General features: G+C 44.5%; 1 protein-coding gene across 1 annotated transcript; it reads left to right on the top strand.

Annotated features, from left to right (window-relative positions):
• Positions 1 to 1,764: 1,764 nt before the first annotated feature.
• On the top strand, positions 1,765 to 11,601 carry LOC144591181 (putative G-protein coupled receptor 139). The gene is made up of 4 exons (XM_078395470.1): positions 1,765 to 1,893; positions 4,000 to 4,072; positions 6,980 to 7,132; positions 10,700 to 11,601. The coding sequence occupies exons 1-4, from the start codon at positions 1,765 to 1,767 to the stop codon at positions 11,599 to 11,601; spliced, it is 1,257 nt and encodes a 418-aa protein (XP_078251596.1).
• The last annotated feature ends 15,111 nt before the right edge of the window (positions 11,602 to 26,712 follow it).

Genomic DNA, 26,712 nt, shown 5'->3' with positions numbered 1-26,712 from the left:
CCAGCAGGGCCGCCCTTAGAGCTCTGGCTAAAACAAATGCAGCCGAAACCAAAGCAGCATTCGATCAGAGAGAGATAGCGAGCATTCAGGTCGAGGCTGCTCTGCTTCAGGCAACCTTAGCAACAAGAGAAAGAGATGAAAGCAGCCATTGCAGAGGCCGACACCATCGAAGTGGGTTTATTGGCAGAACAAGGGTCACGTAATAGATCGCCAAGCCCTGTTCACTCTCAAAACCAACACGAGCGTACCCTGGACTACATCATAGAGCAAGCCAGCATAAAGTCAAGCCGACACGTCACCAATCATGATATCGAGAGTGAAAGCATACTATTTGGTTCATTGCCGCCCGCCCACCAGACCAAGTCTATTCTGGCCAAATCATTTCTTAGGCATCACAGTCCCAGTAATGACCAAGGAAACATGTAGCCTAAATTGAAGGATAGAAAGCAAACTTCAACCTTTCTGCTCAGTGACTTTATCGACTCTACTCGAACCATCAACGATTTCAATCCCACCACTAAAGGCCTCGCCAGTTACCTCGCCCGCAGCCAGCTTGCAAAAACGAGATTGACGGCCTTTAATTACAAGCCCGATAATTACGGGGCTTGGAAATCCTCCTTCCAAAGCGCCAGAGCAGGCCTGGTCCTTTCACCCGGAGAAGAGCTAGATCTTTTGATAAAATGGCTAGGAAATGGCGGCACGGTAGCGCAGCGGTAGAGTTGCTGCTTTACAGCGAATGCAGCGCCGGAGACTCAGGTTCGATCCTGACTACGGGTGCTGCACTGTAAGGAGTTTGTACGTTCTCCCCGTGACCTGCGTGGGTTTTCTCCGAGATCTTCGGTTTCCTCCCACACTCCAAAGACGTACAGGTATGTAGGTTAATTGGCTGGGTAAATGTTATGGTCCACCTGAGCATGCCCTCTTTACCAAGCTTGAGAACTTTCCCAGGATCACCATCAGAGAGCCATACAAGCTACGTGAGATCGGGACCTGCTGCCAGAAAACGAAGTGGCAAAGTTCGATGGGTATCTACCCGGTCTGTCTTACCTTGACACCTCCAGGGGAGTTGCACCGATCGTTGAGAAGCTTCCTTAAAACATCCAGGAAAGTTGAACCACCTAAGTCTAAGTATAAACTCCAGCACAACATCCCCCCCCCCCCCCCCCCCACTTGGAGAGTTTGCCGACTTTATCCGCTTGGAGGCAAAAATCAGAACGGACCCCATCTTTAATCTCTGCTTCCCCAATCCAGCAATTGTCAAAAGAGAGAAAATAGAGAGACATGGTAAAACTCTCATCTCTGTCCACATGACACAAGCATCTCCAACAATTCCCGAGACACAGAAATGCCGTGACCCAGCCAAGCTGTGTCCCATTCATGCTAAAATTCATCCACTAAAGAAGTGCAGAGCCTTCAGAGAAAAGAGCCTGGAAGACCGCAAACACTTCCTGAAGGAACATTCCATTTGTTTCCGCTGATGCTCCTCCACAAGTCATTTCGCCAAGAACTGTAAAGCAGAAGTGAAATGTACTGAGTGCAACAGTGACAGACACCTCTCTGCTCTACATCCAGGCCCAGTCCCCCTGGAAGTCCAAGCCATCTCCCCCCGCACCTGAGCATGGCGGGGAGGAAGAGGTAGCAGCAAACCAGGAGATCATCTCCAGATGCACTGAGGTGTGCGGTTTAGGGGTCAGCGCGGGAGCATGTGCTCAGATATGTCTCATCTCAGTCTATCCAGAAGGACGTCGTCAAGAGGCACGCCGGATGTACACCATCTTAGATGAACAGAGCAACGGCTCTCTCGCAAAATCTGAGTTCTTCAATATCTTTGAGATCAAAGGAAACCTTGAGCCATATACGCTGCGGCATGCGCTGGGCTCAAACAGACTGCAGGTAGAAGAGCTTCCGGTTACATGGTGGAGTCTGTTAATGAGAAGACATTGCTCCCTCTTCCTCCGCTCCTAGAATGCAATCAAGTGCCGTGATCCCCACTCCAAATGCTGCGCGTCACCACAGCAATCTCAGACGCATTGCCAATGAGATTCCTCCACTGGATCCAAACGCCAAAATACTGCTCCTATTGGGAAGAGATATTCTTCAGGTGCATAATGTGAGGAAGCAAATTAGCGGTCCCAACAATGCCCCATTCGCCCAGAAGCTGGATCTGGGATGGGTAGTTGTTGGTGATGTATGTCTTGGTGGAGCACATAGACCTACCCAAGTGGACACCTACAAAACCTGCATTCAGGGAAAGGGTCGACAAGCCATGTTACAGTGAAGGAGACGTTCACCTATTCACCTCTTTGTGAGGATGATCCAGAGTTGATGTCCATGGCCGGTCTACAGGAGACCACATGTGGGCAGAACCTGGGACAGTCAGTCTTGCGTCCTACCAAGATAACTCAAATTGCTGGGTCGCACCTCTGCCGTTTCAGTCAGTCAGGCAGCGTTTGCCCAATAATCGAGAGTACGCTAACAACAGACTCACCTCTCTCCGTCGGACTTTGGACAAACACACAGATGAAGACACACTACTTGGAGTTCATGGACAAAATGCTCAGCAGTCAGAACGCAGAGGTACCCCCACCACTCAGAGTTGAACAAGAGTGTTGGTATCTTCCCTCATTCGGAGTCTACCATCCCAGAAAGCAAGATCAAATTCGTGTGGTGCTTGACTCCAGTGTGAGGGGGTTTAGTTGAATAACGTGCTGAACAAAGGGCCTGATATCAACAATAGCAAACAGCGCAGCATGTCATTTTCGACTGCACTGTACTCCGTCCCCCTGGTGGAGGGGTAGACCTCACGGCCCTTGACAACAGCACATTGCACTGGCTACAGCGCCTGGAGGGCGTTGCATAATTTCTGCTGCCTCAAACGCAAGAAGGGATAGAGAGAGAGATAGAGTGGGAGAGAGAGAGTGGGAGAGAGAGAGAGAGAGAGAGAGAGAGAGAGAGAGAGAGAGAGAGAGAGAGAGAGAGAGAGAGAGAGAGAGAGAGAGAGAGAGAGAGAAAGAAAGAAAGAGAGAGAGAGCTGTAAGGGCAGATGGACCTCCAGTGTGCCAGTGGGTAAAATGGGTGGCTAATTGGAAGCAGGCGTGGTAGAGTGACGAAGGTGGGTGATGTTTCAGGAGAGGCCCATAGAAACAGGAACAAATGTTGGAGACACGCAGGTCGATCAATGAGCGAGAGAGAGGGAGAAAGCAGCACAGCAGGTCACAGCTAGCAGATATTGGAAAATTGAGCGAAGTTGCAATGGGATCGTACACCACCTCGATTGGCCATGGCGACCTGTTTTTTTATGTTTTTGTTCACTCTGTATGGCAGTGGGAATTAGAAAGGGGAATGGGACAGCGAGGTGAAATTACATACATCCCATGAATATGTTGTTTTCACACGTGGCAAATCACAGTGAAATTATTTGGTTGCATACCCAAGGTAGACAAATAGTCGACACATAAAGGGCGCCGACAGAGGTGCAAAGTATCCCGCGCCAGATCCTTCATTGCCCCCTCCCCCCTCCACTCTATCACTCAAAACCGGCCGATCCCCCACGACGGGTCTCCATCGTTATCCCCCACCCATTCATGGCGGTCCCCCACGCAGGGCCTTCCTGTACAATGGCCTCCTCAAGCAAATTTGCTCATTACTCGTACTCTTGCATCAACGTAACATGAAAGATTAGCCCTTGGCGTCTCCGAGTCTCTTAAACCCCTCCTGCGTCTCCTGCGCTCACAGCTTCTGCCGCAAGTTAATGATTTTTTTAAATGAAGACGGAGCCATCCTTTGAACTGCATTTGTTGCTTCCCCTCCTTTACCTGAACTTGCAGCTTTTTCTAGTTGTTCATCTCACGCAGTTACCAAGGTAGAAAACGGAACTCAGACGACGGTGAGCAACATTGCCGTTAATCGTTGTTGCTTGAATTGGAACGTTGTTAAGATCACTGGGTGATGGTGAGGGCGGAACTGTGGTAACGGTGTTTGCATCTCATGCGGTTGTAGTGGGTTAGCGAGAAAGGCCTGGGTGGGGTGGACAAAGCGCACAAGGGAATCACCGAGAGACAGAATGCGGAAAGTGCGGCGAGGCGGAGACTTGGCTAGCTTTTAGTTTTTAGTTTTAGGTTTGAGATTCAGCGCGGAAACAGGCTCTTCGTTCCACCGAGTCAGCGCCGACCAGCGATCCCTGCACATTAACACTATCCTACACATACTGGGAGCAATTTACATTAATACCGTATACAACCCCAAGCCAATTAACCTGCAAGTCTCTGCGTCCTTGTAGTGTGGGAGGGAAACGGAGATATCGGAGAAAGCCCACGCGGTCACAGGGTGAACGTTCAAACTCCGGACAGACAAGCACCCGTAGTCGGGATCTGATCCCCTTATCTGGTGCTACAAGCGCTGTAAGGCAGCAACGCTACCGCTGAACCACAATGCAGTCGACGCATTGAGTACCGTTGCAATTGGAGGCAAAAACTAAATTTTCAAGAGAGAGTTATATTTAGCTCTTGTGGAATCAAAGGATATGGGGAAAAAGCAGGAACGGGGTACTGATTTTGGATGATCACCCATGATCATATTGAATGACGGTGGTTGCTTGAACGCCCGAATGGCCGACTCCTGCACCTATTTTCTAAGTTTCTATGTTGTGCATGATATGGCAAGTGAAAGTTGAGAACGAAAGAACTCTGTCTCTCTTTGCTTTCGAGGGAGGAGGAGCGAGGGCAGGAGTCCAGAAATGGATGAAATGCAAGAAATAATGCAGGTATCAATATTGTGTATGGAAGTGTGTGTTTCTGCCATGTGGTGATGACTAATGACAAATGAATTGTACGGTGATCTGATTGAACAAAGAATGCCACAAATTCCGTGGAGAAATAGTTAAAAGGGGCAACAAATGGAAACGAGGTTGAGAATATTGGCATGAACCTTTGCTTCGCGTGGAAAGGTGTTTGCACCCCCGGATAGCGGTGAGGGAGAAAGTGTGTGATAATTTTAGTACACCGCGCCAGAACCAGCTCTCTAAAGCGCTCACCATTCACAATTATGTTACCTATCAGTCACCACTGTGAGGGCGGCGCGGTGGCGCAGCGGTGGGGTTTCTGCCTCACACCGCTTATAGCGCCAGAGACTGGTATCGATCCTGATCAAGAGTGCTGTCTGTACGCAGTTTCTGTAGGTTCTCCCCGTGACCGCTTGGGTTTCTTCCAAGATCTTCGATTTATGTGTCGAGTTAATTGGCTTGGCAAAATTGGCTTGGGATAATTGTACATTATAGGATAGTGGTAATGTGTGTGGATCGCTGGTTGGCGTGGACTCACAGAAACATAGAAAAATAGGTACAGGAGTAGGTCTTTCGGTCCATCGAGCCAGCACCGCCATGCAGTATGATCATGGCTGATCATCTAAAATGAGTACGCCGTTCCTGGTTTTTCCCCATACCCCCTGATTCCTTTCGCCGTAAGAGCTAAATCTAACTCTCCAGTGAATTGGCCTCCACTGCCTTCGGTGGCAGGGAATTCCACAGCTTCACAATTCTCTGGGTGAAAAAGCTTTTCCTCATCTGAGTCTTAAATGGCCGACCGCTTATTCGTAAACTGTGACCCCTGTTTCTGGACTCCGCCAACATCGTGAACATGTTTCCTGCAGCTAGCCTTTCCAATCCTTTAAGAATGTTATATTTTTGTCTAAGACCCCCTCTCCTCCTTCTAAATTCCAGTGAACACACATCCAGTCGCTCCATTCTTTCCTCATGTGTCAGTCCCGCCATCCCTGGAATGAACCTGGCGAACCTACGCTGCACTCCCACAATAGCAATAATGTTCTTCCTCAAATTGGAAGACCAAAATTGCACTCCAGGTGCGGACTCGGTGGGCCGAAAGACCTGTTTTCCTGCTGCGTTCTTAAAATAAAATTAAAATTAAAACCACCAGCAGCCACAGCTGGAGTATTGTGTACAGTTCTGGTCACCACAATATAGATAGGACGTGATAGCTTTGGAGAGGGTGCAGAGGAGATTCACCAGGATGCTGCCAGGGATGAAGGGCCTCGGCTCTGAGGAGAGACTGGGCAGACTGGAGTTGTTTTCCCTGGAGCAGAGAAGGCTGAGAGGGGACATGATCGAGGTGTACAAGATCATGAGGGGCATGGATAAGGTAGATGGCGGGGAACTTCTTCCACTGGCGAAGTCAACAACGAGGGGACATAGATACAGGGTAAGGGGAGGGAGGTTTCGGGGGGATGTGAGAAAGAGCTTTTTCACCCAGAGGGTGGTTGGAGTCTGGAACTCACTGCCTGGGGTGGTGGTGGAGGCGGGAACACTCACAACGTTTAAGAGGCATTTGGATGGGCACTTGAAATGCTACAACATTCAGGGCTACGGTCCAAATGCGGGAAAATGGGATTAAAATTAGACTGTGTTTGGTAACGGGCGGCGCGGACACGATGGGCCGAAGGGCCTCTTTCTGTGCTGTAGGACTCTATGACACCAGAGAACGGAGCACGGGTTAACCAGTTCTCGAGATTCTTCGCATTCGCAGAAAAATTCACGGAGCATCAATAATCTCATTCCATATTTCGTCAAAGTGAAAGTCTCTGTTTCCATTAAAACCGGTTTCCATAAAGAATGAGTGGCTCTGAATCTATCTGCTGATTCGGTAAACCCCGGAGCACTGCTTGATAAGCCTTCTCAATTTCCTATTTTTGTAATACTGGGCTGTATTAACCCACCCCTTTGAATTTTACTCGCAGTGATACAAGTTTCCACTGATACTGTGGATGTTCCTAAACACAAACGACGTCATGTGTGTGGAAGGCCTTTTTTGTAGTGTTTTTGTTGTACACAGAAAAAAAAGTTGTTGGCTAGGAAGGTGTTAATGTTCCTTGACTGGAATTAATATCAGTCAAGCTGGCTGGTAATTGCGCCATTGGGGACATCTTCCTTTCTAATAATAAGGGATTTATTCGTGGCGTTATTCCATAGTCTTGATGAGAGCAACACTTGCGGCTTCAATCGATTCCAGCGGCTACGCCGACATGGAGCCAACGAGGAGTTTCAACGAAATTCGTCTTTATCTGTTCCTTCTGAAAGCACAACAGATATATTACCCGCTGCTCGCCGTCGTTGCTGTCCCCGGTATGTATTTTGATGCAGAAATTCTTTCTTCATATCGTGCTTCAATATAAGGATGCCGTCGTTTTGTAAACTAGGAATTCAAACTGATATCGGACTCTTTTGCTCAGGTGTGTATTGTTTCTTTTTCAATCTCACGTGTAGATTATTACAGTCACACATTCATTGTTCTGAGATCCCGAAAGGCGCAAGATGAAATAAATCACATCTCCCAAACAGTGGAGTGCTCTCAATATTGACAACTCCGCATGTGTACAGCACAGAAAAAGCTACATGCAGTATATTTGTTGGGGTAGACAAAATTGATTGTCCCTTCAAAACCTGGTCCTGACAAGTGGGCCTTACAATGGCGCAGCTACGAGAGTTTAGCTTAGTTTAGAGACACAGCGTGGAAACAGGCACTTCGGCCCAACGAGCGCAATCACCACCGATCCCCGCAGAACAGCAGACTAGTTTCTCTCCTCCCCGACGCTGCCTCACTTGCAGCTTGCAACCACTCTTTCACTTTCCCCTTTATGTTTTTTACAGCACCTGCAGTTTATTCTTGCTGCCAGAGCGGACCAATGCTTGACAATACCAGGGTTCGTCCCAAGAAAACCGCTGCTACTAGTGCAGAGGGATAGAAACATAGAAACACAGAAGGTAGGTGCAGGCGGGGGTCATTCGGCCCTTCGAGCCGGCACCGCCATTCATTGTGATCATGGCTGATCATCCACAATCGGTGATCCGTGCCTGCCTTCTCCCCTTATCCCTGGATTCCGCTGGCCCCGAAAGCTCTATCTAACTCTCTTTTAAATTCAGGTAGGTTGTAAACCAAACTTGTTTGCTTGCTGAACTGACCTAAAAAAATAACATTAAGATATTTATCGATCATAAGAGCAGGGTTAAGCCATTTGGTCCAAATCCCGCTCATCTCCTTTCTAAAGGTACGTCCTTTTATTCTGAGGCTGTGTCCTCTGGTCCTAGTAGAAACACCCTCTCCGCATCCACTTTATCCAGGCCATTCACTGTTAGGTATGTTGAGAAAAAGGACGTACCCTATCACAATGATTGATCCACTGCCTCAAGTCTTCAACCCAGGATCAAACCTGATTCTGGGGTCACTGTCGGAATTAAAGGACGTTCTTTGAGGAAGGAGATGAGGAGGAATTTCTTTAGTCAGAGGGTGGTGAATCTGTGGAATCCTTTGCCACAGAAGGCTGCGGAGGCCAAGTCAGTGGATATATTTAAGGTAGAGAGAGGTAGATTCTTGATTGGTACGGGTGTCTGGGGTTATGGGGAGAAAGCAGGAGAATGGGGTTAGGAGGGAGAGATAGATCAGCCATGATTGAACGGTGGAGTAGACTTGATGGGCCGAATGGCCTAATTCTACTCCTATTCCTTATTAACACTAACCTCCACACACCAGGGAAAATTTACAGTTTCCCAAGCCAATTTACCCACAAACCGGTCTTTGGAGTGTAGGAGGAAATCTAGGATCTCGGAAAAAGCCACGCGGCCATGGATAGAACGAACAAACTCGATACATCCTGCACCCAGAGTCGGGATCTAACCCAGATCCCCGGCGCTGCAAGCGCTGGAAGGCAGCAACTCTACCGGAGCGCCGCTGCGCCACCGTGTGGCCCAAACTTTTCTTCCGTCATTCAGCCACAAACGCTATGTTATATCCTTTATCGGTTCCTCTGACTGTTCCCCATCCGGTGACTGCGGCTTGGAGTGGGATGAGGCCGCCGGAGTAATCGACGGTCGATTTGATAAATTTGTTTCATCAAATGTACAATCTATTACAACTGCCTGTAGATAGACACAAAAGCTGGAGTAAATCAGCGGAACAGGCTGCGTGTCTGGATAGAAGGAATAGGTGACGTTTCGGGATGAGACCCTTCTTCAGATATCTTCGGGTCTGAAGAAGGATCTTGACCCGAACGTCACCCATTCATTCTCTCTAAAAATGCTGCCTGTCGCGCGAAATTACTCCAGATTTTTGTGTCTATCTTCGGTTTAAACCAGCATCTGCAGTTCCTTCTTACACAGCTACCAGTAGTTGGCGCGGTACCCGACTTTACTTTTGATTCAGATATCAGAGATACAGCGCGGAAACAGGCCTTTCTGCCCACCGAGTCCACATCGACCAGCGATACCCGCCCACTAACACTATCCTACATACTTTGGACAATTTACAATTTTACCAAAGCCACTTAATCTACAAACCTGTAGGTCTTTGGACGTGTGGGAAGAAACCGGAGCACCCGGAGACCCACCCGGTGACAGGGATAACATACAAACTCCGTGTAAACAGCACCGGCATCGGAATCGAACTCGGGTCTCAGGCGCTGTAACGCACCAACTCTACCGCTGCGCCACTGTACCACCCTTCTTGACACGGTGGTTTCGTTTCGTTGCGTTTCGTTTCGTTTTGTTTTGTTTAGTTTAGTTTAGTTTAGTTTAGTTTAGTTTAGTTTAGTTTAGTTTAGTTTCTTGACACAGAATGTGAACAGCACTCTTGGCCCAGCGCGACCCTGTTATGTAGGTGATGGTCTTTGGTTTCCTCCGGGTGCTCTGAGTTCGTCCCATATCCTGAAGACGCGCTGGTTTGTAAGTTAATCTTTCCCGTGTAAATTGTTCAGAGTCTAAAGTGTGAAGGAGAAAGTGGGATAGAACTTGTGAGAACGTGGTCTTCAGGAAGTGGTGGTCCGAAGGTTCTGTTCTCTCCCACGCCGCCTGTTTACATTTGTTCGACGTTATCGCACTTTCGCATCCACTCCTGCACACAGATACAATTTGCAGATGCCCATTAACCCGCATTCCCTCACGTCTTTGGAATGTGGGAGGAACCGGATCACCCTTTGAAAAGCCACTCGGTCATAGGGAGAACATGCAAACTCAACACAAGCAGCACCAGAGATCAGGATCGAAATCGAGTCTGAACTGTAACTTCATTCTTGCGACATTCATTATTCACAACCGATTGAACAAACATTAAAGGAATCCCCCACCTCACACCGAGTCGTGCTCTGACCACACCCACAATGTTTCTACTCTTTACACGAATATGAAAGCAATGCAGTTGTGTCGTTCACAGAGTGGTTGGGTTTCTCCAGCGATTTATGCTACAAACTGACCGTTGGCACATTGGCGCAGCGGTGTAGTCAAAGCTCCTGACGATGTGTGCTGTCTGGATGGAATTTGTATGTTCTCGAAGTGAATGGGTGGGTTTTCCTCGGGTGCTCCGGTTTCCTCCCACACTCCAAAGACGTGGAGGTTTGTCGTTCAATTTGCTTCGGTTAACAATGTAAATTGTCTCCAGTATTTATGAGAGTGTATGTGTTCGCTGGACGGTGCGAACTCGGTGGGCCGAATGTCCTGCTTCCACGCTGTATCTCTAAACTAAATTATATTAAACTAAACTAAACTAAACTAAACTAAACTCTAAACTAAACTAAACTGAACAATTTCACCTTCTATTGGATACGGTCGTGCCTTTTGGAAGAGAACATTATATTTCCTCTTCGAGGAGTAACTCTTTTCTCGGAGCAATGTTAAAAGTTTGTTTATTTTCCTTCCTCATAGTTAACACTGTCACGATTGTCATCCTCTCCCGGGGAAAGTGCGGTCTCTCCAGGTGTGTAACTCGCTACCTGGTAGCCATGGCGGCGGCTGATTTACTGGTTATCATCCTGGATTTGATACTGCGGCAGATCCCCATAGCTTTTGTTGTGCATTTCCTTCCTATGCTCGATCTCCCTATTTGTAATATCCACGCCGCGCTGCTGCACACTGCCACGGACTGTTCCATCTGGTTCACCGTCACCTTCACCTTTGATCGATTTGTCACCATTAATTGCCAGAAGCTGAAAGGCAAATATTGTACAGAGAGAACGGCGGCTGTTGTCCTGGGAACAGTTACCGTGCTGAGCTGTTTGAAGAACAGCAGTTGGTACTTTACATTAACTGATCAATATGCCTATGTAAATTTCCCCTGGTTTTGTGGTATATATCTCCAGTTTATGGAATCACCGATCTGGGCGTCAGTCGAACTTCTCCATTATTTCCTCAGCCCCGGCCTGCCATTCGCCCTGATCCTGTTGCTTAACGTTTTTACCGTCAGGCACATTGTGGCAGCGATCAGAGGCCGCAGAAGGCTCCGGGCACACAGCGGCGGGAGGAGCCCCATTGACCCGGAAGTGGTCAGCAGAAGGAAATCCATCATTTTACTCTTTGCAATCTCGTGGAATTTCATCCTGCTCTGGACGGTGTTTCTCGTGTACACCATATGGTTCAGACTGTGGTGGTTGGGCTTTCAGTCCGTAATTTTACCACTGTTTGTACAGGAAATAGGATTCATGCTGCAGCTGCTCAGCTGCTGTACAAACACTGCTATATACACCGCGACCCAGACAAAGTTCAGAGAACAGCTGAAGATTCTGTTGAAATATCCTTTTGTACTAATTGCGGAATTCAATAAAAAATGATGTGCTCTGGATGGATTTCTTTGGTGTTGGTAACAGAGAAAATACAGGCAGCACGAGAAATCGAGTTGGAAATGCAAGTCGTAGATACCTAGAGTCATGGACCTACACAGCAATAATTCACGCCGGTCGCTCCATTTGTTTAATTCCGACAAAGCTGACATAATGAGCTAGTCCCATTTGCCTGTGTTTGGCCCACAACCATCTCATGCCTTCTTCTTCACTTATTTATCATTATGGCTTGTAGAAGTCGTAATTCTATCCGCTTCTATCCCTTCCTCAACCAGTTATAGGTTTCATGGTTTCAATGTCAAGGTCCGTTTATTGTCACATGTACCAATTAAGGTACGGTGAAATTCGATTTACCATACAACCATACTAAAAGAAAGGAACAAGGCACACAACGGCATAAACGTTGACATAAACGTCCACCACAGCGGATCCCCTCCGTTCCTCACTATGATGGAAGGCAATAAAGTCTAAGCTACTTCCTCTTTATTCTCCCGCGGTCGGGGAGTTCGAACCATCCGCAGTCGGGGCGATCGATGCCCCCCACGTCGGGGCGATCGAAGCTCCTGCGGCTTGGAGCTCCATAGGTCGGCCTCAAACCAGAGACCGCGAGCTCCACGATGGTAAGTCCGCAGGCTCCCGCGGTTGGAGCTCCTAAAGTCGGTCTCCAGCAGAGGCCTCCAGCTCCTCGATGTTAGGCCGCAGTGCGGACGGAGATACGATACGAAAATAAAATCGCATCTCCGTCGAGGTGAGAGATTTAAAAAGGTTTCCCGCAATCCCCCGCCACACTCCACATAAAACAAGCTAAAGAACACGAGACCATACATTTAACACATACTAAAAAACAACAAAGAAGGAAGGGACAGACAGATTGCTGGCGAGGCAGCCATTGAAGGCCCGTCCGGTAGATATGGATATGGATATCCGTTCAGTGTCCCTCAGTCACTGTGCTCCTCACGACAGGTGAGGAGCAAAGACGAGTCGCGTCCTTTGCCACTCTCTCATCAGGGAAAAGCTACAGAAGTGTAAAAACGCACACCTCCAGATTCAGGGGCAGTTTCTGCCCATCTGCTGTCAAACAATTAAAATATCTTACCACAAGTTGAGAGAATTGCTGAACTAGTAACTACCTCTTTGGTGACTCTCGGACTGGCCTCGACCGCACTCTTCTGGCTTTAGCTTGCACGAAACGTTATTCTTGTATCATGTATCCAAACACTGTAAATTGATTTATTGGAATCATGGGTCCAGAGGAGGTTTACAAAAATAGACCCGGCAATGAATGGGTTAACATATGATGAGCTTTTGACGGCACTGGCCCTGAACTCTCTGGAGTTTAGAAGAATGAGGGGGGACCTCAATGAAACGTACAGAACAGTGAAAGGCTTGGACAGAGTGGATGTGGTGTGGATGTTCTCACTCGTGGGAAGAGTCTAGGACTGGAGGTCATTCACTTAGAATTAAATGACGTCCTCTTATGAAGGAGATGAGGACGAATTTATTTAGTTAGAGGGTGGTGAATCTGTGGTTCCCACTACTAATTTGCGAACCTGTACTATGTCCCTCCATGTACCACGTTCCACCATGTACCATGTTCCATCATGTACCATGTTCCACCATGTACCACGCTCCACCATGCACCACGTTTCACGGTGTATCATGTCCCAGCATGTACCACGTTCCATCATGTACCATGTTCCACCATGTACCACGTTCCACCATGTACAACGTTCCATCACGTACAACGTTCCACCGTGTACAACGTTCCATCATGTACCACGTTCCATGATGTACCATGTCCCACCATGCACTACGTTCCACTATGTACCATGTTCCACCATGCACCACGTTCTATCATGGTACATGTATCATCCATCGAACTCAAAGAAAATGTTACAATTAAATTGTAATTTTCGAATGTGATAAATGTAAAACCATAACCTTAAACTTGCACAGATAAGTACAATGAATTCAACTGATATTGGTTTCTACATAAACTGCAATTTGTGCAATTCGCAAATTCAACAATTCCCATGAAAATATAATTCATGGAAAATGAAGGTGCAGCAAATCACCCACCGGGCAGATAATCGAAAACCGGAAGAAGGGTTCCGACCCGATGCGCCACCAAATGTTCTCTTCTCCAGAGATGCTGCCTGACTCGTTGAGTTCCTTCATCATTTTGAAACTATCTTCGGCATGAACCAGCATCTGCCGTTCCTTCCTACACAGATAATATAACAAGACACACAATGAGAACAATGAAACAGGCTTTTGCCCGATTCGATAGGTTACCTGCGATCCCAAGAGATGCAAGGATTGGATAGTAGATTGCCCAGACCTGTCCACTTGGCGGCTCATGCATGTTTTTGCCGGAAAAGCTGCCTCGATGGACGTCTGAGGAACAGTCACTTTCTATCCATTTTAGAACCACCATGGAGAAGGTTAGATTTCATATTTAGCGGCGCCAGTTCCAGCGCTTGCTGGATCATAACATTGGTGGTAACATTGGTTCAACACTTACATTTGTTCATTGCATTACATGTCAAATACTGAAAGCAACAGTGGTTGTGCTGACGACTATCCATCCGGCAACAAATTAACAACGATTTACAATATCACAGAATCAATGCCATCCTTTGATGGATTTAGGGAAAGACCTTTGAATGAGTGCGATGAGCCAGTTCCGAACTTTATGAAAAATGGCGTTCTGGTTGGAAAATCCGCGAAATTGAAAATATGACAGAGTCCAAGATATCACGGCATTAGAACATGCCTGCATCACCGAAGGAGTCATTCGGCCCGTCATATCCTAGCAGTCATCAATAAGGTTAACTTCTCACAACGCTCAATTTTCTTATTTAGTTTTAGTGTAGAGATCCTTATGATACGTACCAAACTCATTATCAAACGTTACTTAGGGATCCGCCTCCGCTACTAATCCTGGCAATCCCCTTGTTCGATAGTGCAGACCCACACCGGTCACTGCACAGGCATAACATTTTAACTTTGCCATTCCTTCATATTTCAATCATTGTTGCTTGGTTTTTTTGCGTTCTCCCCTTGTTGAAGAATTATATGAGTGGGAGCAATTTTAGTATAAGATAATTAGGGGATTGGACACATTAGAGGCAGATAACATGTTCCCAATGTTGGGGGAGTCCAGAACAAGGGGCCACAGTTTGAGAATAAGGGGTAGGCCATTTAGAACGGAGATGAGGAAGAACTTTTTCAGTCAGAGGGTGGTGAAGGTGTGGAATTCTCTGCCTCAGAAGGCAGTGGAGGCCAGTTCGTTGGATGCTTTCAAGAGAGAGCTGGATAGAGCTCTTAAGGATAGCGGAGTGAGGGGGTATGGGGAGAAGGCAGGAACAGGGTACTGATTGAGAGTGATCAGCCATGATCGCATTGGATGGCGGTGCTGGCTCGAAGGGCTGAATGGCCTACTCCTGCACCTATTGTCTATTGTCTATTGTCTATTGTCTATAGTTCAACGCCAGGAAGCAGTGGGATTGATTCATTTTAAGAGAAGCATCGAATCCTTTTTGTTTCTCTGTCAAATTCCAAGTCAACTTCCATGACCGCTCTTGGATCACAATCTGAATTTCTGGTGTCGATCGTCGTCGCCTGACACTATACTCAATTAATCTAACCATCAAACGATCAAAACATATGACTAAAATAGCGGATATGGAATTTGTGCCTACGGTATAAGCTCTATATTATGCTAATTTTGTTCTACCAAAGGGATACTAAGGACAACGTATGGTGGTCTCTTAGTGTGGTTTAGTTTAGATGAGTTTAGCCTAATTAAATTTATTTTAGTTTAATTTATTGCGGAATCCGGCCCTTCGGCCCGCCGAGACCGAGCCGACCAGCGATCCCGCGCAATAACACGTTATCCCGCACAATATCGTTATCGCGCACAATAACACGTCCTACACACATCAGGGACAAATTACAAATGTACCAATTAACCTAAAAACCTGTACGTCATTGGAGTATGGGAGGAGACCGGAGGACCCGGAGAAAGCCCACGAAGGTCACGGGGAGAATGTACTAACTCCATGCAGACAGAACCCACAGTCAGGATCGAACCCGGTTCTCTGGTGCTGTCAGGCAACAACTCTACCGTGACTCTTCCGTGTTGCCGTAAACTACGACAATGAAAACTGCTGCTCACAACCAACAATGACAAACGCGGACGCTGAATAAGATAGAAGCCATTTTAAAATGTCCACAATGAAATTCACGGATGCTATTTCCATATCAGTATTGCCAAGCATAATGCGGGGAACACAGGCCGCCCTTGCCTTCCGTGCGAATCACTTGCCAAGACACGAGTCTTCCGCTATTTATAGGGTTCTGCTCTGTTTTATTTTGTGTGGCGTTGCCTGGAATGAGATGGGAACACGGAGATGGAATATGTACCAGGACGCCGAATCTACTTCTTACTAATCTGGGAGTGGTTAACTGAGTTTAAGAGACACGAAAGTATCAAAGGTGCTACTTTCTCCTCAGCCTAATATTCCCCACGGAACGGCGTGGAGTTGGTATAAGGGCCTCGGTAACTGATGGGTGCTGCAGCCTGCGGTTTAAGACGGTAACAGCATGTTAAAATTAAGATCATCCAACATTTTTCTCTGTGGTATGCTCCCCTTTAAGATACAGAGGAAATGCTATAGTAACCCATCGGTTTGGGCACGATTTGTCGAGCATTTTCGTCTCCTTTTTTCCAGAGATGCGGCTTGACCCGCTGAGTTACTCCAGCATTTTGTGGCTCCTGTTCTCCAGAGATGCTACCTGACCCGCTGAGTTATCCCAGCATTTTTGTGTATATCTTCCGTGTAAACCAACATCTGCAGTTCCTTCCAACACATCCTGTTTATAAAACATGTTCTTACAAATGAAAATGTTTGTGGTATCAATTGTGATAAATTGAGTCAAGCAAATGCGACAAATTCTATCAAGAAATTTCACGGTTTGTTTATTTTAATTTTATCTTTAGCATCACCGGGGAAATTATTAAGAAGCATTTGTGTGATAAGAGTGAAGAGCCTAAAATAACCATTGTACGGATGATAATGCATAGGGAAGGTCAAGCATTTGTGAACATGGTCTTCCACTGTGACCCCTGGTTCCGGACTCCCCCAACATCGGGGACATTCTTCCTGCATATAACCAGTCCAATTCCTTCAGAATTGTATATGTTTTCATAAGGTGCCCTCTTATCCTTCTAAATTCCAGTGAATTCTTCCGTATTTTACTAACCGCGGTATTGTTATAACATCCATTTTCAGGCGGGTTATTTAAAAGCACTTACAATCTCATTTATTGGCGAAATTAATATTTTCTTTACTTCCTCTCTAAACTTATTCCGAGTCACTGTATAAATAAACGTATTCGTGCAACAACTGAGAAGTAGGAACATATATCCAGTCTCTTGCAGGATATAAACCGGATCACTGTAATCAGTAAAATAATAAATATTGGCAGTCCTATAATACAGGTAATGTGTCGCAAAGGTAAGCCGTAACCAGTAAAATAATAAATATTGGCAATCCTATAACACAGGTAATGTATCGCAAAGGTAAGCCACAACAGTATGAAATTGGCAGATATACTGAAGTGTAAAATGATGGATTTTCTCCGATTTTCTCCCTGTGGGACAGGATTGTTATCAGTCCCTTTATTTTCCTTCAGTGCACGGCAAAACCTATTGGCCAATATTATATATCTAACGGTCGAAGCATTGAGAAGACAAATAATAAAAAATGGAAGAAGGGGAGTAGCTATCCAACCATAATAAGAAAATGCTTGCCAGACACGTGAGCTGTAAAAGACCGGCCTTATGCGACAGTAACAGGGTAAATGATTCATTATATACATCGCGTCTAACACAAAGTACTAGGGGATATTTTTAAACAGCGCAGGATCGCCACGGTGCCGATGATCGCAGTGGCCGTTCTGTTCGTGCAATATCTGGGTTTCATCTTCTGACAAATGTTTGCCAAACCGAGGCATCCGTGTTTGCATAAATGAGTACGGTTTTGGCCCGACAGACGGGAGTAATAGACAGGTAGTTTCCAGGAAGGTAAATGCCAATGATACGATGCAGTATTACGCCGGTGGCTTCAACCAGAAGATCCGCCGCTGCCATGGCCACGAGGTAGTAAGTGATGCATTTGGAAATTCCGCACTTTCCCCGGTATAGAATCGCGATAGCAGAGACAGGGAAGAGACGGGAGGAAATCTTAAACTTTAATCAATAGATATACACATATTTCAGACATTTTCCATTGCTTTGCTTTCTCCTCGAATGATAACAGATGATTGCGTGGTAGGTGTCATCAGCCTCCAAGAAATCCCGGCCCGAAAGGTTTAGTTTAGATTAGTTTATTGTCACGTGTACCGAGGAAAAGAGCAAGGAGCTTTTGTTGCGTGCTATCCAGAAAGACAATACACGATTACAATCGAACCATTTACAGTGTATAGATACACGGCGAGGGGATAACGTTTAGTGCGGGGCAATGCCTGTAAAGTCCGAACAAGGAGAGTCCGAAGATCACCAATGACAGTGGCAAAGAGGTACATGTCGTCTGTCCATCCCCTCCACAGATGCTGCCTGACCCACTGAGCTTCTCCAGCACTTGATGTCAATTGTAAACGTTCAAACGTAAATAACCAAAATGAACAAGGTATGAAAAGAAAACAGAAATGAATGGCCAGGCAGTAGACCTTAACATTCTAGAATGGAAACACAGCAACTGAAGATTTTAGCCCGCATGCATCCGCAAGTGTAGTCAAAATCAATGATTTGGATGAGAACATACAGCAAGTTTGCTGATGATACAAAAGTTAGTGGTTTTGCAGATAGTGAAGATAGTTGTGAACGGTTGCAGCAGGATCTGGATCGATGGACTGGATGGGTGGATGGAATTTAATACAGAGAAGTGTGAGGTGCTGCATTTTTGGACGTCGAACAAGGGCAGGACCTATACAATAAATGGTCGGCCTCTGAGTTGCGTTTAGATCAGGGGCATCTAGGAATACAGGTGCATGGTTCCTTGAAGGTCGAGTCGCAGGTAGATAACGTGGTCAAAAATGCTTTTGGCACTTTGTGCTTCATCAGTCAGAGTATCGAGTATAGAAGTTGGGAGGTCATGTTGCAGTTGTAGAAGAAGTTGGTGAGACCGCATTTAGAGTATTGTGTTCAGTTCTGGGCACCATGTTATAGGAAATATATTGTCAAGCTTGAAAGGGTTCAGAAAAGATTTACGAGAATGTAGCCAGGACTAGAGGGTGTGAGCTATAGGGAGAGGTTGAGTAGGTTGGGTCTCTATTTCATGGAGCGCAGGAGGATAATGGGATATCTTATACAGGTATACAAAATCATGAGGAACAGACCGGGTAGATGCACCGAGTCTCTTTTCGAGTTTAGCGGAATCGAGGACCAGATGACATAGGTTCAAGATGAACGGAAAAGATAGAATAGGAATCTGAGGGGGAACCTTTCACACACAGAGGGTGGTGGGTGTATGGAACAAGCTGCCAGATGAGGTTGTTGAGGCTGGGACAACCCCATCGTTTAAGAAAGTTAGACAAGTACATAGGTAGGACAGGTTTGGAGGAATATGGACCAAGCGCAGGCAAGTAGGACCAAGCGCAGGCAGTGGAACACTGTTGGCCCGTATGGGCGAATTGGGCCGAAGAGCCTGTTTTCACACTGTTTTCACACTATGATTCTATACCTCTAAAAAAGTGTGGAACATTTTTCTTGTATTTTTGACAACCACTTTTATTCCACGTTCCCTCGATCTTACCACCGATATGACATAACATTTAAAGGAAAACGCTTGTCAGCTCACATGTCTAAATTATTTTGCAACACTATGAAAACGCGTATCTAATCAATGATGGCGCAGCCTGAGAGTTGCTACCTTACAACGCTTACAGAAAATTCGTGTTCGATTCCGACTAAGGGTGCTGTCTGTACGGAGTTTATACGTTCTCTCCGTGGGTTTTCAATCAATCAATCTTTGATTAATTCTTATTATTAATAATATAAATTATTATTACTATAGTATTATTATTGTATTTACTACCCCCGGCATCGCATTAGGATGACTTTTCAGGCTGCTGCAATGTTAAATGCAGTGATCGCCTTGCATTAAAGAAATATTGCAACACCCTGCGATGTGAAATGCAATAATAATCCTGCAAAACCTCTCAAATGTTAAATGCGACTAATGCATCGTATTAGGATAACTTTGCAGGCTGCTGCATTGTTAAATGCAGCGCTGGCCTTGCATTAAAGTCATCTAGCGACCCCCAGTGGATGTTAAATGCATCAAATTAATTGCAATAATTTTGCAAAACCTCTCAAATGTTAAATGCAACAAATGCATCGCATTAGGATGACTTTTCAGGCTGCTGCAATGTTAAATGCAGTGATCGCCTTGCATTAAAGAAATATTGCAACACCCTGCGATGTGAAATGCAATAATAATCCTGCAAAACCTCTCAAATGTTAAATGCGACTAATGCATCGTATTAGGATAACTTTGCAGGCTGCTGCATTGTTAAATGCAGCGCTGGCGTTGCATTAAAGCAATATTGCAACCCCCTTTAATTCTTTTTATTATTAATAATATTAATTATTATTACTATAGTATTATTATTGTATTTACTACCCCCCCCCCCCCCCCCCCCCCCGGCACGTAGCGGAACCTCCAGGGCAGGGAGGAGACTATCCGGCATGTGGAAGTGCTTCCGGGAAGTGTGTCTGTGTGTGTGTGTGTGGGTGTGTGTTTGGGTTTGTGTTTGTGTTTGTGTTTGGGTTTGTGTTTGGGTTTGGGTTTGGGTTTGTGTTTGGGTTTGTGTTTGGGTTTGGGTTTGTGTTTGTGTTTGGGTTTGTGTTTGGGTTTGGGTTTGGGTCTGTGTTTGGGTTTGTGTTTGGGTTTGTGTTTGGGTTTGTGTTTGGGTTTGTGTTTGGGTCTGTGTTTGGGTTTGTGTTTGGGTCTGTGTTTGGGTTTGTGTTTGGGTCTGTGTTTGGGTTTGGGCCTGTGTTTGTGTTTGTGTTTGTGTTTGTGTTTGTGTTTGGGTTTGTTTGTGTTTGTTTGTGTTTGGGTTTGTGTTTGGGTTTGTGTTTGGGTTTGTGTTTGGGTTTGTGTTTGGGTTTGTGTTTGGGTTTGTGTTTGTGTTTGTGTTTGGGTTTGTTTGTGTTTGTTTGTGTTTGGGTTTGTGTTTGGGTTTGTGTTTGGGTTTGTGTTTGGGTCTGTGTTTGGGTTTGTGTTTGGGTTTGTGTTTGGGTCTGTGTTTGGGTTTGGGTTTGGGTTTGTGTTTGTGTTTGGGTTTGTGTTTGTGTTTGGGTTTGTGTTTGGGTTTGTGTTTGTGTTTGGGTTTGTGTTTGTGTTTGTGTTTGGGTTTGTGTTTGGGTCTGTGTTTGGGTTTGTGTTTGGGTCTGTGTTTGGGTTTGTGTTTGGGTCTGTGTTTGGGTTTGTGTTTGGGTCTGTGTCTGGTGTGGGCGTTATAAACAAGTGCCGCGTGCTGTCTGTGGAAAGATCTTTATTGGTGTACGGTTGCTGTAATGTTAAATGCAGTGATGGACTTGCATTAGTGCAATATTACACCACCCTGGGATGTGAAATGCATTAAAAAATCATTGCAATAATCATGCAAAACCTCTCAAATGTTAAATGCATCGTATTAGGATAACTTTGCAGGCTTCTGCAATGTTAAATGCAGTGATGGCTTTGCATTAAAGTCATCTAGCGACCCCCAGTGGATGTTAAATGCATTAAATTAATTGCAATAATCCTGCAAAACCTCTCAAATGTTAAATGCAACTAATGCATCGTATTAGGATGACTTTGCTGGCTGCTGCATTGTTAAATGCAGCGCTGGCGTTGCATTAAAGCAATATTGCAACCCCCTGGGATGTTAAATGCAATAAAATTAATTGCAATAATTTTGCAAAACCTCTCAAATGTTAAATGCAATTAATGCAACGCATTAGAACAACTTTGCAGGCTCCTGCAATGTTAAATGCAGCGCAGGCCTTGCATTAAAGCAAAATTGCAGCTGTTCTGGGGTATTAAACGCATTAAAATCAGTGTAATAATCATGCAAAATCTCTCAAATGTTCAATGCAACTAATGCATCGTATTATGATAACATTGCAGATTGCTGCAAAGTTAAATGCAGTGATGGCCTTGCATTAAAGAAATATTGCAGCCTCCTGGGATGTTTAATGCAATAAAATTAAGTGTGTTTTGGGTCTGTGTTTTGGCTCTCTCTCTCTCTGTGTGTGTCCTTGTGTTACAGTTCTTTGCATTATAATAAGAAACAGACGTCACCCTAATTGTGTGCGTGTGTGTGTGTGTGTGTGTGTGAGCTGACTGACTGACTTACCCCAGTCTAGTAGACACTCCGACGCTCCAGCAGTTGTGACCAAGCTTGCGATGGCCGTCTTTTATCTGCCTGCCTGCCACCCGCGCCAACCTGAAGGGCCCAAACACTTGTCTTACACTCAGCCCATAACAGATATTGATTAACCCCGTACATACATACTTATACGGAACAGGGATAAAGAATAAACAGGTGTCGTGCGTGCGTATGTGTGCGCGCGCGTTATAAAATCTGTGAAAAAATCTTTATTGGTGTACGGTTCCTCCTGACATCCATCCACCCACCCACCGATCGATCAATCTTTGATTAATAGTTATTATTATTAATAATATTAATTATTATTACTATAGTATTATTATTGTATTTACTACCCCCCGGCACGTAGCGGAACCTCCAGGGCAGGGAGGAGACTATCCGGCATGTGGAAGTGCTTCCGGGAAGTGTGTCTGATGTGTGTGGGTCTGTGTCTCCCCTTCTCTCTCAATCTCTCACTATTTCCGCTCCTTTCTCTAATTCCTTCTCTCTTTCATAGAAACATAGACAGTAGGTGCAGGAGTGGGCCATTCGGCCCTTCGATCCTGTACGCACCGCCATTCAATATGATCATGGCTGATCATCCAACTCAGTATCCCATACCTGCTTCCTCTCCATACCCCCTAATCCCTCTAGCCACAAGGGCCACATCTCTCTCTCTCTCTCTCTCTCTCTCTCTCTCCCTCCCTCCCTCCCTCCCTCTCTCCCTCTCTCTCTCTCTCTCTCTCTCTCTCCCTCTCTCTCTCTGTGACAAATGCATGGATTCTCCATTTTAATATTAACAGGTTGGGGGGGGGGTGGGAACTCCTGGACCATTGTACATCCTGCAGATCACCCTGAGCCCAGACTGGCGGCTGTCAATCAAAGGGGAAGCCCGTGTAGTTCTGCAGACAAGGGCTGAGCAATACTGACTAATCTCTGACTCCTATATTTATTTAAGCTGCTGCATATTCCAAAATGCAGATTGTAGTTAGGAAGCCTACATAAAAAGGCATTTTTGAGTGTGTGTGTGTGTGTGTGTGTGTGTGTGTGTGTGTGTGTGTGTGTGTATGTGAGTGAGTGAGAGAGATTTGGCCAATCTCTCTCTCTTACCTCTTCCTATAGCTGTGATAGCTGCTCCTTTCTCAGCTTAACCCACAGTCTAGGGGACACCGACACTCCAGTAGTTCCCATGAGGACCGTGCCCCAAGCTTGTGATCACCGTCTCTTTTATCGGCCCCCTCCAACCTGAGGGACGAAACACACAGGGTTGTCTTACACTTACCCAATAACAGATATTGATTAACCCCATACATACATACATACAAAGATACATAACAGGTATCTCCTTGACCCAATAATACCACCGACAGCTCAGTGCATTGTGTTGTATGGAAAGCTCTGGAAGGCAGCTAGCAAGCAAGGACAAACATTGATACCATGTGCCCTGCAAAAACCCAATAGGAATGATGTACTCAGGGTCAGTTTGCAAAATCATTCTGCATGGTATCAATTTGAAGGAATTGATGGGGAACACCTGGACCATTGTCCATCCTGCAGATCATCCTGAGCCCAGACTGGCAGGTGTCAATCAAACGGTCTGCAGATTGTATTAGATAAAGTTATGAATCCTACATCAATAAATATTTATTTAAGTTGCTGCATATTCCCAAATGCAGATTGTATTAGATAAAGTTATGAATCCTACATAAATAAATATTTATTTAAGTTGTTTAAGTATTCCAAAATGCAGATTGTATTAGATAAAGTTTTTGAATCCTACATAAATAAATATTTTTGATAAAACACAAGACTTCTTTATTCTTTATCCCATCAGCAATAAAACATGCAAGTTTTTTTTTTAATATCAAAAAATACTTTTTTCAAGTAATAAATATTTTAATAACATTTTCTTTTCAACAAAATGAAGATTGTATTAGATAAAGTTATGAATCCTACATAAATAATTTTTTATTTAAGTTGCTGCATATTCCAAAATGCAGATTGTATTAGTTAAAGTTAGGAATCCTACATAAATAAATATTTATTTAAGATGCCACATATTCCAAAATGCAGATTGTATTAGTTAAAGTTAGAAATCCTACATAAATAAATATTTTTGATAAAATATTTTTCATAAAACACAAGACTTGTTTATTCTTTATCCCATCAGCAATAAAACAGGCAAGTTTTTATTTAAATATCAAAAAATACTTTTTCAAAATATTAAATATTTTAAAAACTTTCTTTTCAACAACTCCATCCGACATTTCAAAATGCAGATTGTATTAGTTAAAGTTATGAATCCTATATAAATAAATATTTATTTAAGTTGCTGCATATTCAAAAATGCAGATTGTATTAGTTCAAGTTATGAATCCTACATCAATAAATATTTTTGATTAAAAAAAATTGATAAAGCACAAGACTTGTTTATTCTTTATCCCAACAGCAATAAAACAGGCAAAAATATCAAAAAATACTTTTTTCAAGTAATAAATATTTTTAAAACATTCTCTTTTCAACAACTCCATCCGACATTTCCACAGGGTACACATTCAATGCAGATATTCATTTCCAAATTTTTGATAAAATATTTTTGATAAAACACTAGACTTTTTAATTCTTTATCCCATCAGCAATAAAACAGGCAAGTTTAAAAAAATATATCAAAAAATACTTTTTCAGAATATTAAATATTTTTAAAAAAATCTTTTCAACAACTCCATCCGACATTTCAAAATGCAGATTGTATTAGTTCAAGTTATGAATCCTATATAAATAAATATTTATCATGAGGATCCAGCACCAAGTTCTTATGTAGTAAGAACCCCCGCCATTTTAGTAAGCAAACCCCGCCGCATTTCGCTCTGCCCCAGCCATTTCAGTAAGCAACCCTCCCGCCATTTCAGTAAGCAACCCCGCCATTTCAGTAAGGAAGACACGCCATTTTAGTAAGCGACCCCGCCGCTGTGCGCCTGCCCCAGCCATTTCAGTAAGCTACCCCGCCATTTTAGTAAGCAAATAACGCAGCTGTGCGCTCTCCCCCGCCATTTCAGTAATCAAACCCGCCGCTCCCCCCTCTGCATCCGCCATGTTAGTAAGCAAACCCTGCCGCTGTGCGCTCTGCCCCCGCTATTTTAGTAAGCAACCCCGCCATTTCAGTAAGGAAACCCCGCCATTTTAGTAAGCAAACCCCGCCGCTCCGTCCTCTGCCTCCGCCATTTTAGTAAGCAAACCCCGCCGCTGTGCGCTCTGCCTCCGCCATTTTAGTAAGCAAACCCCGCCGCTCCGTCCTCTGCCTCCGCCATTTCAGTAAGCAACCCCGCCATTTCAGTAAGCATGTATGAATCCTACATATATAAATATTTTGGATAAAATGTTTTTGAGAAAACACAACACTTTTTAATTCTTTATCCCATCAGCAAGTTTTTAAAAAAATATCAAAAAATACTTTTTCAGAATATTAAATATTTTTTAACTTTTTCTTTTCAACAACTCCATCCCACATTTCAAAATGCAGATTGTATTAGTTAAAGTTATGAATCCTACATAAATAAATATTTATTTAAGCTGCTGCATATTCCCAAATGCAGATTGTATTAGTTCAAGTTATGAATCCTACATCAATAAATATTTCCCAAGAGGATCTACCACCAAGCTTGTGATCACCATCTCTTTTATCTGCCCCCTCCAACCTGAGGGACCAAACAGACATAACAGGCATCTCCCTGAACCAATAATACAAAGGACAGCTCAATGCACTGTGCTGCAAAACCCAATAGGATCGATGCACTCAGAGTCAGTTTGCAAAATCATTCTTCAAGGTATCAATTTGAAGGAACTTGGGGAACTCCTGGACCATTGTCCATCCTGTAGATCACCCTGAGCACAGACTGGCTGGTGTCAATCAAACGAAAAGCCTGTGGTTCTGCAGACAAGGGCTGAGCAATACTGACAAATCTCTGACTCAATATATTTAATTAAGCTGCCACATATTCCAAAATGCAGATTGTATTAGTTAAAGTTAGAAATCCCACATGAATAAACATTTTTGATAACACACAACACTTGTTTATTCTTTATCACATCAGCAATAAAACAGGCACGTTTTAAAAAAAATATCAAAAAATACTTTTTTAAAGTAATAAATATTTTTAAAAACATTCTCTTTTCAACAACTCCATCCGACATTTCCAGAGGTTACACATTCAATGCAGATATTCATTTCCAAATTTACACAAAATCCCTTATTTGAAGTCTCTCTCTCTCTCTAACAAATGCAGGGATTCCTCATTTTAATATTAACAGTTTGGGAGGGGTGAGAAGAGAGAGCAAGAGAGAGAGAGAGAGAGAGAGTGTGTATGAGAGAGAATCAATCATTCAATCTGATTATCACGAGGTTTAGTTAATTAAACTACACTGCAGAGAACTAAAGTGAACTGTTTAAAACTATTTATAAATTAAAGCTCGCAGCTTTTTGAGTTTGTTTGTGCACTCTCTCTCTCTCTCTCTCTCACTCACACACGCTCTCTCTCCCCCTCCTCTCCCCCTCTCTCTCTCTCCCTCTCTCTCCCTAAAGGGAACTATTAGTAAACTACACTACATTAAATTAAATAAAGCTCTCTCTCCCCCTCCCTCTCTCTCTCCCTCTCTCTCTCCCTCTCTCTCTCCCTCTCTCTC

This window comes from Rhinoraja longicauda, unplaced genomic scaffold (genome assembly GCF_053455715.1).
Source record: "Rhinoraja longicauda isolate Sanriku21f unplaced genomic scaffold, sRhiLon1.1 Scf000644, whole genome shotgun sequence".
NCBI classification, from domain to species: Eukaryota; Metazoa; Chordata; class Chondrichthyes; order Rajiformes; family Arhynchobatidae; genus Rhinoraja; species Rhinoraja longicauda.
Note: the sequence above shows the minus strand (reverse complement) of the source record. Positions and strands in the feature narration are given on the sequence as shown.

Excerpts from the sequence above, each read along its gene's own strand:
- LOC144591181 (XM_078395470.1), top strand. The coding sequence starts at position 1,765 with ATGTACACCATCTTAGATGAACAGAGCAACGGCTCTCTCGCAAAATCT. Across the intron at positions 1,894-3,999 it reads TGGGCTCAAACAGACTGCAG|TGGGTTAGCGAGAAAGGCCT; the intron begins GTAGAAGAGCTT and ends ATGCGGTTGTAG. Across the intron at positions 7,133-10,699 it reads CGCCGTCGTTGCTGTCCCCG|TTAACACTGTCACGATTGTC; the intron begins GTATGTATTTTG and ends CCTTCCTCATAG.